This window comes from Euleptes europaea, chromosome 5, assembly GCF_029931775.1.
Source record: "Euleptes europaea isolate rEulEur1 chromosome 5, rEulEur1.hap1, whole genome shotgun sequence".
Classification (NCBI taxonomy): Eukaryota; Metazoa; Chordata; class Lepidosauria; order Squamata; family Sphaerodactylidae; genus Euleptes; species Euleptes europaea.
This window is the reverse complement of record NC_079316.1, coordinates 19,572,562-19,593,674: the sequence shown is the minus strand read 5'-3', so window position 1 is coordinate 19,593,674 and position 21,113 is coordinate 19,572,562. Positions and strand designations below refer to the sequence as shown.

The window sequence follows — 21,113 nt, the reverse complement described above, 5'->3', positions numbered from 1 at the left end:
CCTAGAAGCTAAAATGACTAAATGGAAGCTATCGTATTTTAGTCACATTATGAGAAGGCAAGAGTCACTGGAAAAGACAATCATGCTAGGAAAAGTTGAGGGCAGCAGGAAAAGAGGAAGACCCAACAAGAGATGGATTGACTCTATAAAGGAAGCCACGGCCCTCAATTTGCAAGACCTGAGCAAGGCTGTCAAAGATAAGATATTTTGGAGGACATTGATTCATAGGGTCGCCATGAGTCGGAAGCGACTTGACGGCACTTAACACACACATACACAACCTGAGGCAAGCCATGCTCTCTTCTCAGTCTCAGGATTTCCCCCCTCTCCTCCATATGAGGGTGGCCTACCTAAGAGGTCTGAAATAATGAGGAGTGAAGTGCTTTGAAAACTGAAAGTGCAAACGCAACACTTTATTACAGACACCTGTGAAAGTAGTAAACCGGCTGGAAAACTTGCAACTTGATGGCATCAGTGTTCTTATAGAAATCTTCAGCATGCCACCTTACATCAAAAATATCCTAGTCCTCAATCCGAATCTAGCAAGGGATATCTACAAGGGAAATTTGTGGCAGGTCCCGGAGAGCCACTGCCAGCCGGAGCAGACAGTGCCAACCTTGGAGGACCAATGGGCTGACTCGGTATAAAGAGAGCTTCAAAGGTTGGGCTACAAACTATACACTATAACAAAATAATTACATTTATTGCAAGGTGTACACTATAAAATGGTTAAAAACACAGGGCCTGGAATGCAGGCTACATATTAAAATAGTTATAACATTCTTATACACAGTTGATATACAACCAATGACCACTGTGTTGTATATCAACTGTGTGTATAAGAATTTTATAACTGATATTTTGTATGCAGCCTGTATTCCAGGTCTGCGTTTTTAACAATTTTATAGTGTACACATTGCAATAAATGTAATTATTTTGTTATAGTGTATAGTTCATAGCTCAACCTTTGAAGCTCTTTCTACATACTTGGCTGAGTCCCCCCGCCCTTTATTGTTGTTCTACTGACTCAGTATAAGGCAGCTTCACGTGTTCAAAACTGCACATAATTTGGTGTTATTTTAATAATGTCAACGTGTTACGTGACCTCTTATGATATATGCTGCAAATGCGCACAGTGGATGTCTTTCCCCCCTGCCATTTTCCCACTAACTGCTAAATATTCTGAAGCACAAACATAATCTTTTGGCACAATTGCCCAAAAAATAAGAATGTGGCATACGCTCAAGCGCTAACAAATAATTTTTTTTGTCCTCTTCAGAGCCAGGGACCAACTTCCCCTTCGGAGTATTTCCAAGCAGTTAACAGTAAACTGTTGTGCTACAAGACAGCAGTGAACAGCCTCGGCTCTTCCTCAGAAATTAATAGATCTTTCTTTGGTTCTTGTAGATTATCCGGGCTGTGTGACCGTGGTCTTGGTATTTTGTTTCCTGATGTTTCACCAGCAGCTGTGGCAGGCATCTTCAGAGGAGTAACACTGAAGGACAGTGTCTCTCAGTGTCAAGTGGGTAGGAAGAGTAATATATAGTCAGAAAGGCGTTGGGTTTGAGCTGAATCACTGTCCTGCAAAAAGTATCAAAGGTAATGTGCTAATCATTGTCCTGTAAGTATCAAGATAATGTGCTAATGAGGGTGTGGTATGTTAATATGGAAACATTGTATCCTGAAGTGATCTGTTAATGTGTGAAATCCAAAGCTAACCTGCATGGCTATTGTGGACTGTAGTCTTTGTTAGTCTGGAGGTTTGCAGGACAGGAAGCCAAGCCTTATTCATTCTTAAACTCTCTTCTTTTCTGTTAAAGCTGTGCTGATGTTTATGAATTTCAATAGCTTCTCTGTGCAATCTGACAAAATAGTTGGTAGAATTGTCCAGTCTTTCAGTGTCTTGGAATAAGACCCTGCGTCCTGTTTGTGTCAGTCCATGTTCAGCCAGTGCTGATTTCTCAGGTTGGCCAAGTCTGCAGTATCTTTCATGTTCTTTTATCCTTGTTGGTATGCTGCGTTTTGTGGTCCCGATGTAAACTTGTCCACAACTGCAAGGTATACGATATACTCCTGCAGAAGTGAGGGGGTCTCTTTTGTCTTTTGCTGATCGTAGCATCTGTTGTATTTTCTTGGTGGGTTTAAACACTGTTTGTAGGTTGTTCTTTCAAAAGTTTCTCCATCCTATCAGTAACTCCTTTAATAAATGGCAAGAATACCTTTTCTATGGGAGATCTTTCTTTCTTTCTTTCTTTCTTTTTGGTCCTAACAGGACCACAAAGTTCGCATTAGTGTCTCCAAGGGCCACAGGCCTCTGGCTAGGACAGAAAAACCCTCTTCCATCGGCAACTGTGGAAATGGTACATGATACGCAAAATGACCCTTCCTTGATTCCTTCCTTTCACTCTGCTCTTGCTGGCAACCGACAAATCAGATCTGCGCGTCTCGATAGGGAAAGTCGCGTGGGTGCCTCTTTTGCTGAATTACAAGCCCAGCAGAAATTGTCAGCCGCGGCAAACAACCTGCTGTTTACATCTAATGTATCACTTATTACACGAAGGCCCAAGCAGGCTAATGTACCTGAAAGAGATTTCCCCAGGCAGCAGAAGCAGCATCTGCCACGTTCCAACTCTCCACTTAATCAGGTGGCAAGGAGCAATTTATTATTATTATTTACACACATACAGAAAAAATAAACTGCTCAGGCACTCAGCCCAGCTTGTTCCTGAAAATCAATGGGGTTTGAGGTTTCTCTTAGGCTCCTCAGCAAAACAAGGAGCCTCCTAAATCAGGCCCGATCTTTCCCAGTGCAATGCCCTTCTCCCTGTATGTGCCCTAGATCTGCTCATGCCGCTGTTGTCCAGCCCACACTTTTAATTTCCTTTTATAGCCACTTGGAAAAGAGGCGCACGAGTGAACACTAAATGACGGCATGACCTGATGTTAAAAACCATAACCTGAAAAAATCTGTTCCTTTCCCTCCCCTCAATTTTGTTAAAAATCTGCAACATCTGGCCTAATGAAGATTTCTAGTGAGCTTGAAAGCTTGCACAATGTTCTGTGTCATTTTGGTTGGGCCTAATAAAAGAGGCATTTATGGATTTTGTTCCGTGAAGAGACCAGATGCCTCCATCTTTCCATGGCTTGCCCCCCCCCCTCCGGCACTTCTGCCAGGTGGGGGCTTTAATGCCAGAAGTGAGCTGGGAGGAGGGCTGAACTAGATATTCTGAAGAAGAAGAAGAAGAAGAGTTGGTTTTTATATGCCAACTTTCTCTACCACTTAAAGGAGAACCAACCAGCTTACAATCACCATCTCTTCCCCTCCCCACAACAGACACCCTGTGAGGTAGCTGGGGCTGAGAGAGCTCTAAGAGAGCTGTGACTAGCCCAAGGTCACTCAGCTGGCTTCGTGTGAAGGAGTGGGGAAACAAATCCACCAGATTAGCATCCGCCGCTCATGTGTAGGAGTGGGGAATCAAACCCAGTTCTCCAGATTAAAGTCCACTGCTCTTAACCACTACACCACGCTGGTTCCATGCTGAGCTTTCCCAGGTTGGGCCTTACCTTTTCAGACTGTCAGTCACACGTTACGCTGCTGTGAACTCATTTCTCAAGTGTGTGGGGGCCTGATTTGGATTAGCGCCATGAGGCAGGGGGAGAAGTGACTTCAGCCTTTCCCCTGCACTATTTTCCTCATCCAAAGCAACCCAGGGAGATTTCACGGAAATTCACCCATGGTGCATCTGCATGACTGTTCTTCCCTGTCAGTATGCAACCATTACACAAACCCTTACACCCAGAGTCTCATTGTTTTATCCCCTGGACTGACTTGATGGGAGTATGTCTTTCTTTTCTCCCCTGAATAAAAGGTAAGATGCTGCAGTATTCAGATAAAAAGCTACAATTCTAACCAGAGCAACTGAGGACCTCCAGCAGCTCTTTGGAGAAAATGAGCACAAAATGTACGGAACAGGTTGCAATCATTTTTCTAAAGGAAAAAGTAAAGCATGAGCCTTTCTGCTTAGGAAGTTTCCTTGCTTTACCTGGGCGAAGGATTATCAGACTCCAGAAGCAGCTCTGCTGAGTCCAGTGGTGTTTGTGGCTGTCTGCGATTTGGAAAAAATCTCTTTTGTTTGGATGTTATAATTATATTAATCAGCCACTAACAAATGTAGCTCCATCAGTCACTTTGTGCTGAAAGCACACAGCATAATTATTACGCACAGCTGATGAAGACAAAACTTCCCGAAGATGTTGCACAGAAAATAGTTACCACCCACTTACCTCCCTTATCATTAAAGTCCCCTCTCTTGAAATACTGCTAAAGGTATTGGTATGGGATTGTTCTAGGCCATGGCTCGACACCATTCCTATGTTGTAGGCCTCGTTGTTTCCTGGGATTCCCGTCGGTCTGCAAAACATTAGCAGTGGGCATTTGTAACCATGAAAATAGTACTGTGTCTAGGGCATGTTGAGACCTTATGCAACCGGGGTGTAACTTAACTGTCCAAACCAAATGATCAAAGTGAAACAGCCTTAGAGATTCATAAATGTTCAATAAGGAACAGGTACAGGCAACTGCTTCTCTTGATGTGAATTCTTTGTCTCTTTCACCCTTGCATCATCCTCTGGATGCGTGCGAAATGATATGTGACGTGGATTGCGGGACTGCCGCAGAAAACAGCAATCCTGTGTCCGGTTCCCCCATCTTTCCAGTAACACTGAAGAAGGGAAACAGTAGAATGATGTCATGCCATTGTAAGTTTCCTCTTCTATCAGTATGTGAAAATGGATGAACTGACAAGGTTGATCATGGCTTTCCTTTACTAAATGTTACAGGAAAAGGACAGCGAACTGGCATGCTGGGTTGATGCTTTCAGTGGCAGCCCAACGATCAGTGCTATGTCTGGTTCTGCTGTAAGGCCCAGAGCCTTAAAGGGGGTCATGCCCTGGGGGGTGGTCTTAAAAAACTTCCTGTGGCAAGCTGTACCCACCTGACCAGTAACACTTTCAAGTTTCCACAATGTGATTTTTCCTGGTCATATCAGGAGTTCTTACACTCCCAGCAGCAGCTAGAACCACACAGTAGTTTAGAGAAGCTCATGTTTTCTGGGAGAGTTACAGGGGTGAATCTTACCCCTATCTTATCACTCCATTGAAAAAAAGTGTATTTATTTACTAATTAAAATATGTATTCCCTACCTTTGCTTTTGGCTTAAGTTTGAAGCCTCCTTCCAATCTAGGGTCGTTTATGAATGAGTACTTTCACTCAAGTTCGCCCCAGGCCTGTCTCGGTTGTTCCTTGGAGTTATGCATGAGTTTTCTGTCCATTAGAGATGACCTCACTGCCAGCCCTCACAAATCTTGGACCTTCCTGTTCCTTTGTTAACCCGATTCTTCCTCTCCCCTGAGCTCAGCCCGGGTGAAATCCCCAAGCATAATGCAAAGCGCAGGACACCCAAACTTGGTTTCTATCACAGAAAGCATGCAGCCAATTACAAAGCAGAGTGTAAAGAGGCAGGGATTCAAATGCTTCCTGCTTCCTCAGAGCTCTTTCTGAGCAGAAGAAAGGCTTTTTAAAAACGAGGTTTGGATTTCCCCCTCCCTCCTTTCAGATTGCTCAGTTTTTTGTTTTTTCCTCTTAAAATGCTTTTTTATTTGGCAGTTGGGTTTGGGGGGATTTTCTCTCACAGTAAGCTCTACAAAGCAGCATTTAAAGGGGCAGGGACTTTATTTGAACTTGGAGACTGCAGGTACATAGATTCCCAACAGGAAGGTGTGGGTCCAGCCAGCAACGAATCTCAGGTAAAACTCCCATGCATAAATGACCTAAGAAGCTTTCCTCCAGATTAAATTAAGTGCCTGTTCTGTTGGAGGAAGAGCCACTTAATTTGGAAGAAGGCTACTTGGAGGATGGTGGAATCCACCCCAAAGCCAGGCATTGCTTGACACAAGGAGGTATTTCTCAACAGCACAACCACGGCAATCGCATTTGTGAAAATTACAAGCCAACCTGGGCAGCTGTGTTTGTGATGGCCTGCCAAGGTAATACAGGCAAGATTTTCAGAAGCATTTCCCATTCCTACTGGAGAGCATCAAAGCAGAAGCAACTGAAGGCATAACATGAAATTGCAATGCAGCATATTTTAAACCACATTAAGCATCTCATATCCATAATATCTGCCCAATGTTTATCCACATACATTGGGAGGGGCAACAAAAATAAGCAGCAGCTGTACATGGATGCCCAAAGGCAGAGACTGACCTAGTTAAGAAGGTTTACAGAAACACAGATTAAAGAATTGTCTAATAGTCATCTCAGAACACTGCTGTTAAAGACACTACTTTGCCAGTGTTCAGGATGCTACAGAACTGTTAATTGTGTGACCAAACAAATGCCATTTCACTGCATCTTCTGGCAAATATTAATAATCTGGCTGCAAAATAAAGCTGTAGTATCTCAGATAGAAGTGGAGGGGAGGAATCTCAGAGTTGCCTAGTCCTCAGGGCTGCTTTACACACTGTGCTCTGTACATATAGGCCCAAGATTTTTTTAAAAGGAGTACACCTAAAAACACAATAGGTGGAAGAAGCGAAGGTATGCTTGGTAAAAACAATGTTGCACTTACCTGTAACTGTTGTTCATTGAGTGGTCCTCTGTGTAGTCCCACGTGGGTACTGCGCATGCATAGGCCAGCCTGTGCATGTGCAGTACCCACGTGGGACTGCACAGAGGCCACGACAATGAGCACATGCATCACACAGGTACATTTGTCAGACTCAGGAGTGGCTGAAGCTTTCTGTCAAGGGGCACTCAATCAAAAACCTGGGTTTGTTGCCACGTAATGTGTAAAGTGGCCCGGCTTTGTTGGCCCGGCTTTGTTGCCACGTAATGTGTAAAGTGGCCCGGCTTTGCCAAGTGCCAGATATGGGATCAGGGAGAGAAGACAAAGTAGGCTTTGTTAGTGGTCCTGTTTTTATGCTAGTCTTCTCTATTCGTGTGGCGCTTGGTTCATTTGGAACCTTTGCTATGGCGTATCACAGCTTCACTCTTTGCAAAGCCCAACACAGCTGGAATTCACTGGGTTAATCTCCAAAATGTCCTTGTGTGGAGAACTTGGCCCTGGAGGAGGGTGGGCGGGGTGGGAAAAGATCCTGCTTCACAACCTCAGATTAGACTGGTTCCCATTCCGCCCCTCCCTATCACTGCATAAAGCAAACTGAATTATCCCATCACCACTTTGACCGAGTTAACCTGCTAGCAGACCAGGCTGATCTGGGATTCCTGATGCTTTTAACAGGGTGGACCCAGCCAGCTTTTCCAGTAATGAAAAATGGAGGAAGGGTTTTTTTTACCGCTCAAAAAGGTCACGCTAGGGAACATGGGATCTGCATGGACAAAAGAGAAGCAGGACAGGAGCTGTAATAAGGAGGGGACTCGGGTGAGAGTGGCTGGATCTACCCCGATATGCTTTTCATCAGTTCCGGCCCATAAAGCCAGGTCCCTACAAGACTTAGATACATCCAACTACTTCACCAAGTACAAAAAAAAGGTATGATCACATGGCAGAACTACACATTACTTGCAACATGGTGCAGCTGCCCAAAACAACTTCCCTGCATCAAGGTCTTCCCATGCACCTCCCCTCCCCCATGTCCAGGATCACTTACTCCAGCAGCATCACTATGCGGTGTATTTTCACATACCAGCAGTTGATGCACCAAAAAAACACAATCTGATGATGTGTCGTGAGAGATCCCACACATGTGGCACAGCCAGAAAAATGAGGAAACCCTTTTCAAGCGTCAGCCTGTTGTCATATATCATGTATTGCTCCACCCAACGTTCCAGTGATATTTAACCATATTAATCCATTATTTATCCAAATATAATTATAATTATTAGTGGAGCTGGAGTTTTAGAATCTATTGTGCATTTTCTTTTCTCCTATAAGCTGTATGCTGGGCAAACAGTCAACATATCCTCTTATGGCTACACTGCTCTGCTGATTACCATCTTTTAGATCTTCCTTCACGGAGCGACAAGAAGCCTACAGAAAGAGTAGAAAAATTTATTTCATTGGTGCCATTTTAAACTGCCCCCATGGCTCTTTTGGCACTTGAAAAGGCATGGTGGGGAGAGAGCTGCTGGTGATTGACCCTTTGCGACATTTTAAAATCACTTTAAAATGGCAACGGTGAACTTGTGGTGGACACAAGTTCTCTGCCACATTTAGTTTGGCTCAAAGACTTGAAGCCATCTTGACTGACTGGATCTTGTATAGTGTGATTTTAATTTTTACGGTACATATATATAATATTTAATATGTAAGGTTATTTTAAAATTTAAATGTGTTAACCTTTTATGGGATGACTTTTTTGAAGTTTTGATTTGAGTTTGTATGTGTGGTTTACTCAGTCTTTGTACTGAGTGAACAGGTTAGGAAAGTCTAACAAGACACCGTGCCTGATAGACTATTTCACTAAGAAGAAAGATTGTAGAATTATCGCGGATTTTAGTCTCACAAAAGCGTGCCTTACATAAGCCTTGGAATGTCACTGACAGGCACGGTGCCATCTTGTGTTTCACTCTCCCCATCTTCTTCCTCCTCCTCGCTACTTTCAGACTCCTCACTGGAGGAAGAGTAGTCCGTAACTTTCTTCAAAGGCCGGTTGGTTTCTTCAATGCGCAGTTCTCTCAGTTCTTTGGCTAAGGCAGTCAGATCCTACAGAGGGGAAGGGGAAATGCGGAAGCCAATGTGAATGTCATTTACAAACACAGGGGGGGAAATGTTACACAAAGCTAGTACCACAGAGCACGAAAGCAACAACAAAAAAAGATCTACAGTGTTTTTACAAACGTAGAACAAAAGGGAGATAACACAGCATGTAGCTTTTGTTCAAATAAAAAAAAAATCAATTTTATGCTTGTTCAGAACTCAACAGCCAACCTGTTAACTTTGCTTGGCCATGTATGTATGCGTCCATATCTGTTTGCAATCTTCTATGTACACAAATGGCACAATGAGGGTCGTCAAAAACACCGAGCTCTATCACTATCATAGTAAACTGGAAAACACTGTCTTCTCTGGAGAAAATTGATGGCAATAAATCTCCCTGACCATATCTTTTAGCACAATTCTTTGCGCGAACACGCCTCTCATGTTTTTTTTTTTTTTTTGGCAGTCCACGGTATCCATAACACTCTCCTCCAACACCACACTTTAAAGGAATCTACTTTCTTCCTATCAGCTTTCTTCAATGTCCATCTTTCACACCCATACATAGTAATAGGGAATACGATTGCATGAATTAACTTGATCTTGGTGGCCAATGGCACATCTTTATACTTCAGAATCATTTTTAGCTCTTTCATGGCTGCCTTTCTCAATCTCAATCTCCTTCTGATTTCTTGGCTGAAGTCTCCCTTTTGGTTGATGATGGAGCCAAGGAATTGGGACTACTGGAACAATATGCTGCCTATAGTCTACTCCAACAAGCAAGCTTGCCTTTGCATACTGGACTAAATGAAGTTTTTGAACTCCCTTCAAGGGCAATTATTACATTATAGCAATTGAGCCTGCAAGCGACCACATTATGGATCATTGGGGCCAGATCATACTTCTTGAGGAAGCATCAGGGAGGGCAAACCAGGGAACAGAACTCCATCCAGAGTAGGCTCTCTCTGAATTCTACAATTAGTACTATCCTTAACCTCAGACATACCATGGGGTAGGATCAAGGTCATGCAGCAAATACACTAAGCAGGGGCATGGCCCCTATATTGAGCCAATTCTAAAAGGTTCTGAGCGACTCTGTGGTGCAGAAGTGACATGCCCGTGAAGACGTAATGCTTAAATCAGCTCTTCGTCTCTAACTCTGATGATCAAAAGTGATAGGCTTAACATTGTTTAACCACTGCCACTGAAAAATAGAAAGGATGCAGTTTCAAATAAGCAATTCAGATAAGTTCTGAAACTGAAATGGTTTATGTAGATTCAACAGTTATTAGCTGTTTATTTTGTTCCACCAGCAAACTTAATATTGAGGGCTGGGGTGCAGAATTTGCTTTCTGAAATGAACACAGAGGCAGAGAAAGAAGGCTTCATGGGGCACCAGATACGCAAGGTGTTCTCCGCATGCACACCATGTGTGAGGTGTGTCAGTCCAGGACTGGGGTTCAGGATAGGGGCAGAAGAGTTATATGGAGCATTCCAAAGAAGGATGTGTGCTATAGGTTTTTTCCCCCTCACCCCTTCGAAGCAGGCACAGGGTACAGATATTAAGGACAATGGGAGGGGCTGTGGCTCAGTGGTAGATCATCTGCTTAGCATGCAGAAGGTCCCAGGTTCAATCCCTGGCACCTCCAGTTAAAGGGACTAGGCAGGTAGGTGATGTGAAAGACCCCTGCCTGAGATCCTGGAGAGCCGCTGCCAGTCTGAGTAGACAATACTGACTTCAATGGACCGCGGGTCTGATTCAGTATAAGGCAGCTTCATGCGTGTTCAACCACAAATATTTAAGCTTTTTTACAACTAGGAGGACTAGTTCAAACTTTGTTCTAGAAGGCAAGACTATATCTAATGAGCTTGTTAAAGGAGGGTAGATTTCAGTTGAACATTTGGTTTCTTACAATAAGAGCAATTTGACAATGGACTCAACTAGCTAGGAAAGTGGCACTCCCTTCCTGGAAATCTTCAGGAAGAAGCTGAACAGCCCGCTATCCAAGATGCTCTGGCTTTGGATTTCCTACATTGAGCAGGGTGTTGGAATAGGTAGCCTTAAAGGCCCCTTCCAATTCTATGATGCTATGAAATTTTTTTAGATCCTGATTGGTTCTACAGATTCTGTAGTTTTCTATATAGGCTTTTAGGGTCTGTACAACAGGAAAACAATCAAATGAAAATCAGATTTCACTGTTGTTATAAAATAGCAGAATGTCACCAGAAACTTGCATGCATGTCATGTTTCTGCAGTTTTTACTCTGGCATCTCATCACCAAGCAATCGTCAGTTCTCTCTGCATCATTCAAGAACCTGTAGGTTCTTGTTGGTCTTTAGTGATTTCCCTTTAGCTAGTACTCATGTGTGTGTATGTGTTAAGTCGCTTCCAACTCATGGTAACCCTATGAATTAATGCCCTCCAAAATGTCCTGTCATTAACAGCCTTGCTCAGGACTTGCTCGGGACTTGCAAACTGAGGGCTGTGGCTTCCTTCATAGAGTCAATCTCACATGGTGTCTTCCTTTTCCTGCTGCCTTAATCTTTTCCTAGCATTACTGTCTTTTCCAGTGAGCCTTGTCTTCTCATAATGGGACCAAAGTACAATAGCCTCAGTTTAGTCATTTTAGCCTCTAGGTAGAGTTCAGCCAGTACTCATAGAGCCCTGGAAATGGCAATCAAGTATATTTATGTAATATGATGCATAAAACAATTGTTCAGAAACAATAGCACAAAAGGACCTCTTTACGTTCAGCAAACATACAGTAGGCATGACCTTGTTAAGACCCACATGAATTCACTCATGCCCTTTGTAGATACAGACACTAACTACAGCAAACATGGACGTAACATACTCTGAAAATTCAGTTAAAACAGACAACCGAACAGCTAGGGGGAGAACGAAAACGAACACAAAGAATTTTCAGTTTACTATGACACTGATGAAACTTTAGACATTTATCGCTCGACAGGGTTGTTTCAATACAAAGGGCACTGCGGGCGCAGCGTGGAAAGAAAACAGACTTCTTGTAATCTTACATGCTTTTATAGCAATGCAGGGGAAGCAGTAGGACGAAAAAATAAGAAGCGTGAGAGCTCTGATTAGAATGGGTTAGAAGAGATTATTGCAGAAGGCATGCACATAATGCACAAAGCAATTGCAGTAGTCAGTCTTACCATTTCTCCCTACATTAGTGACCGAGGTAGGCATCAGTGCATTCGGTCAGAGATAAAGGGTTAGGGAGAAAGAAACTCATTGAAAAAGGCTAATTACCGCATTTTGTTTGTTTTTATAGCCATATTCTCTCTTTGCTGCATTCTGCAATTTCCCCAATTTTGGTCATGAGGAAAACGTTGCCAAAGATGTCCTTAAAAAACCCCCAAAGCAAGCTTCCCTTCTGTCATGAGAAGAAACTGTGGCAAAACCAAGAAATTCAGTCCTAATTCACCTTTCTGGTATTACGTTACGCTTATTAGGCATATAAGATTTTTGTCATGAAGATGTAGGGTAGTATAATACCCCAAGCTTGGCTAAATCGCACCACAGTCAACAGTGGCGTTCAGTTTTGTTTAGGAGCTGTATCAGTGTAGTCTTTTTCTTAAACTGTCGGGGCAGAATGTACATCAAGTACCTTAATCTTATTGAGAAGGTTGGCAAATATTACAACTGAAGAGTTTTTTAGCTGATTAATCACCTGCTGTTTATGTCAAGCAATTAATGAACTCAAATTAAATAAATGTGAATAATCCCTAAATTTTAATGTAGATGTGTTTTTTGAGAGATAGAAGGAAATGTGGCATAAAGTTTAATAAACTGAAGCTGCAACTCATTTGATATATTAAACCTTGGGAAACAGTTTCAAAGAATAAGCAAATATGCTCTGAAAGCAGGACGGGCAGTTTCAGGTTTGGAGTGTGTGTGCTAGGCAGAGAAAACCCAAGGACCTTCCACTGCCCATCACCATGTGCCCCTCCCTTTACACACCCCTTTCTGTGCACCCACCCACCTGCTGCCCCACCTGCCTGTGTGTCCTTCCCTGGCCTGCTTGTGAGCCATACATCACCAGCACTCACAGCCCCCTGCAAGGTTTGCAGGTCCTTTCTCCCACAACAGTGGATAGTACATGGAGCCTCCAGCATGGCTGCCGGGAATGCTGCTTCTGTGTACCACCTGTACTTCTTCCCCACAGCCACTGGGCAGAATGCGCAGCCAAGATGTGGGCAGTAGGGCACTCCCAAGTGAGTAGGTGGGGGAAGGGGGCACTGGTGGCAAGTTGGCAGCTGTGAGCTCTGCCAGAAGCCCTGGCAGCTGTCCCATATCATGGTTATGTCGATGCTAGCCCTGAACCAGGGGTCCCCAAGCTTGTTGAGCCTGTGAGTGTTTCTGGAACTTTGAGAATAGGTAGTAGGAGCTGCAACAAAATGGCTTCCATGTAGGAGGGGGATGCAGCCAACTATAATATGGCTGTTATGAGGACTAGGGCTAATCAGAAAATATCAGGAGGTTCCAAGCCAAGCATCCATCTATGATGGAGGTGGCTGAATGGAGATTTGAACCCAAGTCCTAGTCTGGCACTGTAGAAATGATGCCACACTGGCATTTCATGGAAGTGCTTCCATGTCTTGAAAGGTGTACATAAGAACATAAGAAAGGCCGTGCTGGATCAGACCAAGGTCCAGTCTGTTCACACAAGTGGACAACCAGGTGCCTCTAGGAAGCCCCCAAACAAGACGACTGCAGCAGCACCATCCTGCCTGTGTTCCACAGGACCCAAGATAATAGGCATGCTCCTCTGATCCTGGAGAGAATAGTGTAATATGAGAAAATAGCAGGTAAGGACGGGCAGGAAATGCAGTCCCAATCTGCTCTCAGCCTCTTGAGAGGGCTGCCATCTTGTGCAAGGAGCAGGAAGGGGAGGGATCCTATTCGGCAGGCACACCCCTGGAGCCTTCCCCTTTAAAACACTGTCTCATGAGCAGGGAGGGAGGAGGGCAGGCTTGGCTTCTGAAACGGAGGACGAGTGAGCGTTGTGAATGAAGGAAACGTCAAGGGTGACTGTGAAGCCCCCATCCCTCCCCAAACTCTGAGGAAAGCCCAAGGCTCACAGAGGTGGGGCACTGGAGGTGCCAGCCCAGGTCCCTGAAGCAGAGGCTCCTGTACCTCAGGTGGCAGCAGGAGATCTCCCGCTATTACAACAGATCTCCAGCAGATAGAGATCACTTAACCTGGAGAAAATGGCCACTTTGGCAATTGGACACTATGGCATTGAAATCCTTCCCTCTTCAAACCCTACCTCTCTCCTCAGGCTCCGCCCCAAAATCTCCAGGTATTTCCTAACCTGGAGCTAGCAACCCTATTCAGACCAGATAGCTCTGCATGGGTTGCTTGGCTGGAATCTAGCCAGTAACAACAGATGGAGGCTTGAGTGTTATCGTCTCTTTTCAGCTGGGTCCAAGCCAACAGTACAGGAGATGGTGATGGATGAGTCTACACCCAATGCTACTGGTTGGATTTGAATGGAGTGCCCCCTGTGATGCTACTATTACTGGGCTGGCTCCTGGCTGCCAGGACCCATCCAGGACAGTGGTCTACCAGGAAGTTTCCCAGGTTGTTGAAGAGCCAAGTCACCTCTGAAAACCACTGAGATCTAATCCAATCACTGGTGGTGGAGGAAAGCATCGTCAAGTCGCAGCGGACTTATGGTAGCCCTATAGGGTTTTCAAAGCAAGAGATGAACAGAGGCAATTTGCCACTGCCTGCCTCTCCATAGCAACCCTGGACTTCCTTGGTAGTCTCCCACCACAAAGTACTAATCAGGGCTGACCCTGCTATGCTTCTGAAATCAGACTAGCCTGGGCCATCCAGATCAAGGCAATCCAATCTCTGCTGATGAGCTATTTTTCAAAGACTAACCATAGTGATAACAGGCTAGCTTCTGCCTTCTAAAGCAAAAAAACAGTTTTTCCCCATTGCAGTACTGTTCCTTTTTAAGATTAAAGAGAGAATATGGTCTTCAAGAGTTTGTTTCTACTGCTAACCAACTTTGTGATTAACACTTGGCCAAATCCAAGCAAATATTTTTATTACTGCCAAATCAGTTCCTATGGTTTTAATTGCTTTCCCCCCTAAAATGAAAAGAAGGCCCAATTAAGATCCAGACAGCACAAAGACATTTATATTATACACTTCAAAGTCCAATAATTAGTGACTCATTTTTTCTGTTTGGAGTGTTTCCACTTTCCTAAAGCTGAACATCATACTACTTTGGAAACTGCTACCTCCCCAACACCACCTCTGCATCAAACGTTAGATAGCAAAGACATGGATTTCTAAACTGCAGTTCTGAAGTTGTCACAGTTGTGGATATAGAAAGTATAGTTAATATTCTTGCTCATCAGGGGAAAATAGGAGAGACAGGAAAACTCCAGGTAGGCCTGAATGTTTAACATCTGAAGGTTCTAGTTGTCCATGCGTAGCTAGTATTACACACAGTGTAATATGTTGGCTTTGGAGGACGAGGAGTTATAGGATATTTGTGTGTTTAGAATACAGTACAACCCTCCTAGGACTTCAGCATTTCACAGTGCAGATGTGGGTCTCATGTTCCCTGGATTATAAAACATGTTCCCATGTAGAACATTTATATTAGAAATTTATAATATTATATATAAATATAAATAAATTATATGATGTATTTGATATTTTATTATAAAACATTTTGCCACACAGAATGCTAGAATGCCAGGAAGAAGGCCAAGCTAGACTTTACAAATGCAGAGATCTTGTTGTTGTTTTGGTTGCCTGTATGGGGCCGATTATGCTATATGATTTTTCAGAACATGTACACTGATCTTGACATTACTTCTTGACAAGGGCATAAAGACCAAAACGGAATAGGAGGAGGAATTCTTTCTGGACCAAGCATTCTAGCCTCCCCTTCTACCCTTCCTTTCCTTTGAGGAACCAGACAAGAAAGGAAACAGAGAGAAAGGTACTCCAATCTTTAACTCCCAGGCACAAGAAAGGCCAAGAACTGGACACATCAGAGAGGGTGTGAGAAAAATTCATCCCATCTCCTGCACAAGAATGTCTATCTGTTGGTGCCTGGCTTCCTCAGAAGGAATTTTGATGGAAAAAGAGATCAAGATTGGAGAGTACCAACAAGAGCAGAAGTCCTCCTATCACCAACATCCTCCCCTGCTGATTCAGGTAGGATGATCAGAGAAGCGGTTAATGGTGTATGGGCTTTCCAGCAGGACACTTAACTGTGAGCCCTACAAAATGGTCACACAATATGCACCATCATTCAGAATAGTTATCATTGGGTGTGTGAGGAAACTGGGTTCCAAGTAAGCTGACATGTTTGTTTAGACTGATTAGGGCACTGGCTAGATTGTCTCACGGATCAGTAGCATGGGTTAAATGGTAAGGTCCAGCAAATGGATTATGCTGAATGTAACAACTACCTGCCCATCCATCCATCCATCCATCCTTTAATTTTTTTTATTAAAAATAATTGGATGGTGCTGAAATCTTCCAAAGAGATGTCATATTGTGCAATGTATGATATGTTCTTTGTTTCTGATACAAGAGATGGATGGTATAATAAACACTAGCCCTGTCAGCCTTCTGTTGAGAGTAGCTGCCAGTTCTGGTGTAGCATAAGTGGCACTCAACAGCACTGATGTATACATATGAGAACTGCACTATTTTTTTTATTAAAGCGGTGTATACAACGTTGCTTCTCTTAAATCCTTAAATCAATTCTATGAGGAAAAGAGTACTATTGGAGGAATCAACAGCTATGTTACAAACCATGTCCAAAATTACGACAGAGTGCCACTTTAGTAGTAGACAGCAGCACATACACACCACTCTACATTGATGCTGAGGGGAGGGGCTGTGGCTCAGTGGTAGATCATCTGCTTGGCATGCAGAAGGTCCCAGGTTCAATCCCCAGCATCTCCAGTTAAAGGGACTAGGCAAGTAGGTGACGTGCAAGACCGCTGCCTGAGACCCTGGAGAGCCGCTGCCAGTCAGAGTAGACAATACTGATTCTGATGGACCAAGGGTCTGATTCAGTATAAGGCAGCTTCACATGTGTTCATGTGTGTGATGCTTTTGCCTGTAGTGTATGAAGCTACAGAGAAATTTAGCTCTATGGGGGCAATCAGTACATCGTCGTGGCCTCTGTGCAGGCACACATGGGATCTGCGCATGTGCAGGCCAGCTATGGAGAAACTTCAGTATAGAAAGCTCTGGAAGGGACGACTCCCCTCCCCCTGCGCTCATTTCCTGCCCGGCAACAGCTCGATGAACAACAGCTACAGGTAAGTGAAATGTTGTTTGAATATAGCCCCAAGTCCATGCCACAATCAGATCCACAAGCTCTCTTGTTCCTCTCAAACTCTGGTTGCCCATAACAGTTGCGATACCCTTGAAAAAAGGTTGATCATCCACAGTTTACTGGAACCGGGGCAAAGATACCTGCGTGTGCCCTAGACAGATTCAGCTCAAAATTCTGACAGATGGTCAGCATAGCCCAGCAGACAAAATCCAACATTATAATTTCTGTCAAGAGAGAGATTTGCTGGTGCAAATGAGCAAAAATAGTAGAGCTGCAAGTGTTCCGCAGCCTTCACGAGAGCAAGTAATTTTTCAAATACCAGTTCCAAGGGCCTGCTAAATACCAGTTCCAAGGGCCTGCCAAAAACAACTAAGAACCGCCAAGGTTTTTACATTGTACATCCTTTTAAGGTGCCAAGTTTTTCAATTATTTGATGACCTGACCACTTTATTGAGAATAAGAGCTTTGTATGACCACTCTGATTGATGACTGCACTCATAGCTCTTCAGCCTGGAAAGCAAACGTATTAAAAACTGGCCTACCCCCATCTTCAGTCCAGACAAAGATAAAGGGGGTATCTTACCACTCTGTTCCACTCGCAGTTGTGCCTTTCTCTGGCTTAAGGACTCCCTCTGACACAAGCAGTTCTTCTGCAAGTGTAGGGTTACCAACCTCCAGGTAGTAGCTGGAAATCTCCTTCTGTTACAACTGATCTCCAGCTGATACAGATCAGTTCACCTGGAGAACATGGCTGCTCTGGCAACTGAACTCTATAGCATTGAAGTCCCTCCCCTCCCCAAACCCCGCCCTTCTCAGGCTCCACCCCAAAAACCTCCTGCTGGTGGCAAAGAGGGACCTGGCAACCTTATGCAAGTGGAAGAGCTTCCTACACCAGAGGAAGGCTGCTTCAGTTGGAAGGCAGGTATCTCGCTAGCGGACCAAAGTGGTGAGATGGATCACAATGCACCTGGCCACCACCCGTGGGCAGAAAAGATACAAAAGAAACTACCATTTTGACAGAAATATTCCTACAGGTGGGGAAATACATCCCCACCATTAGAAACTGAAACCTGTTCAAATAAATGATGTTAATAAGGGGGGGATTAGCAATTTGGTCTGGACACCTGAAAATGTTACAATGCAGTGCCTGAAACAATGCAGGCTTCTAAAAATTTACAGAATTTCTTTTTTTTTTCCTAGAAAGGTTATCAGGGAGTGAAGCGTTTTCAAGACTATTCATCGTATCTTCACAGAACTGAATGCAATCCTAACGCTTGTCATAGTCTGTTAGTGGGTCATAGTTGCAAGGGGAATGCTTTTAAATGCACAAGTCTCTTCTGAAATATAACTCCACATTTTAAGAACCGGAAGGGAGCATGGCTGCCAATCCTTATCCAGAGGAACGCCACTTATGAGCCTTGTACATAAGTTTGAAGGCAAGCAGGGGAACACTGATTAATAGGCAATACTAACCCCTCTAAAGAGTTTAACAAAATCCACATACAGACTGTTACCAGATGCAGGGTCAGACTAAAACATGTCAAGGCCCTAAACTATGCCGCTTTTATGCCACAACACTACCAAAAGTGGTAGTTTCTTGTGCATTTACATGCTCCTTATAATCTGAGTCCCTGAACTGCAGCTTATTTGTCTTGCACACAAATCCAGCTCTGCCTGGAGGCAGTTTCAACAGTCCACTGCGTAGAGATCTGAAGGAATATTTTTCAGCCAATGGCTTCCACCTGCAGGTAGCTGTAAAGCAACTCAGCCTGTGGGGGGCAGTACCTTGGTACAGCAACCGAGTCATTCACTTAGAAGGACTGGTGGTGAAAGAAGGTTTCTCTGTGGGGTGGGTAGTTTCATGCTAAGTACATCCTTGTAGTAGCCATTATGAGGCCCTTGCTTGTATGCACTAGCCCTGAGGATGTATTTTCATTCCCAGTGGAAGGAAGAGGCAGCTGCCTGGTTAAGGAATAGGCCAAGAAACAGTGAAAGAAAGGAATCAGTAGAAAGGAATCAGTAGATGGGGGCGAAGAAGAAGAGTTGGTTTTTATATGCTGACTTTCTCTACCACTTAAGGGAGAATCAAACCATCATACAATCACCTTCCCTTCCCCTCCCCACAACAGACACCCTGTGAGGTAGCTGGGCTGAGAGAGCTGTGACTAGCCCAAGGTCACCCAGCAGGCTTCATGTGTAGGAGTGGGGAAACCAACCCGGTTCACCAGATTAGCGTTCGCCATTCATGTGGAGGAATGTTCCAAACCACCTCTCTTAACCACTATACCATGCTGGCTCAGGAGTCAGCAGGTGGGGACATTCTTTTGTCACTCGGCAACTATCCCGTCGTCACTGCCTCCTCTTCCTCCTCAGTTGCCAGAAACAAAGCAACACAAAAAAATCCTAAAGCCCATCTCTGCAAAGCCCTTTCTTCTCCAACAGATGTCAGCAGTAGAAATGGCAGCAGCAGCAATGGACTGGCCAGTGTCTATGACATACATCAGCACTGGATGTGCTCATGCTAAAATTACTTATTCTGAAGACAGCGCAGGACAGTCACTGTTATCCGCTTTTTAACGCATAGCTCTGCATGGCCCATGAGTGGCAGAACTGTCTTCTACAAGGGTCTACTGAATAGTAATCTACAGTAATCTGAGGATTAAACACTTCAAAAAAAAAAAAAAAAAAGGATTCATACAAACATAATAAGATTGGCTCCTCACTCCAAAGGCAAGCTTCCAACCAATTCCCGCCCCGCAGCATCTGGTTAAATTCACAGAAGTTGCTGCAGGTGGAAAATACACCAAATTCCAGTCTGGCAGCGCGCGGTGGGGCTGGGGCCTCATGTGGCTGCTACCAGCATATAAACTTGATGTAGTGTAGTGGAGCCAGCATGGTGATTAAGAGCGATGGTTGGAGTGGTGGCCTCTGATCTGGAGAACCGGGTTTGATTTGGTGGCCTCTGATCTGGAGAACTGGGTTTGATTCCCCCACTCCTCCACATGAGCGGCGAATGCTCATCTGGTGAACTGGATTTGTTTCCCCACTCCTCTACATGAAGCCAGCTGGGTGACCTTGGGCCGGTCACACTCTCTCAGCCCCGCCTACCAATTCTTCTTCTTCTTGATGCTCCACAGCAAATGCTCCAATATTTCAGTTATGGCACCATGCTACCAAAGTCCTTCTTTTCTGAGTGCAATGCAAAACAACGGGAGCCACATAACCTACCCTTAGGCTTGAGGAAGTTCCCCCTGCTTAAGGAGCCTTTGGCTTACTTAACTGGCTCTTGTTACTGGAGGAAGAGTCGCTGAAGTTGGAGGAAGTGGATGGGATACCAGCCAGCATGGGCTGATTTCCCAGAAGAGGCAGCTGCGCGGGGAGGCAGTGCTGTATAAACCATGCTGTATTCGGTCAGTTTTTAGCTGTTTGGAAATGGCCTTGCGCGATGGGAAAAGTGCAGCGTAAATCTTTTAACTAAACAATTTACATAAAATATAACAATCCTGTTTTAAAAGGTGGCTGTCCAAGAATTATTAGTCACATCTGTGCACGGCTTGATGTTCGGCTCTGATGGAAGCAGTCTGTACACCAGCATCTGGCATTTTTTCCATCCAGCAGCATCCGTGTAAAATGTCAGCGCTGAGACCTGAAAGGCCAGAGAACTGACCAAGCCTGCAGCACGATTTGCTTAAAAATGTCTTTAAAAACCTGATTTTGAGAGTTCTGGGTTTCATGTTTCTGTAAGTGTTCTGACGGAGTCCCCCTGTGAGGCAAGTATACTGTCCAAAGATACAATCATTTCAATTGGATCTTACTGTCAAGCGACGGGTTCTCCATCAGAAAAAGTTCATTAGCGTGGATTTTATTCAATCCCGACTTCCATTACACCAATTTTTCTCCTTAGTCCCAGATATTCTCTGCACTGTTCACGCACGGGAATCTCTACTTGCAGAGATCCAGAGTTGCTATTCTTGTGGCTTAAACGAAAGCAGTCTGCATGTGGATTTTTTTTTGATGCTCAACACAGAGTACATTAAAAGCTTTA

The 21,113-nt window shown here is 44.2% G+C and overlaps 1 protein-coding gene across 5 annotated transcripts in view; it reads right to left on the bottom strand.

The window, feature by feature from the left end:
- The window catches only part of TNIK (TRAF2 and NCK interacting kinase), a 326,006-nt gene that overhangs the window by 25,273 nt on the left and 279,620 nt on the right, over positions 1-21,113 (bottom strand). For all 5 annotated transcript variants that reach the window (XM_056850315.1, XM_056850320.1, XM_056850318.1 and 2 more), the window contains 2 exons: positions 8,542-8,726; positions 4,285-4,411 (listed from right to left, as the gene is read on the bottom strand). In XM_056850315.1, the coding sequence (XP_056706293.1) occupies positions 4,285-4,411; positions 8,542-8,726 (312 nt within the window). The remainder of the gene's footprint in view (positions 1-4,284; positions 4,412-8,541; positions 8,727-21,113) is intronic.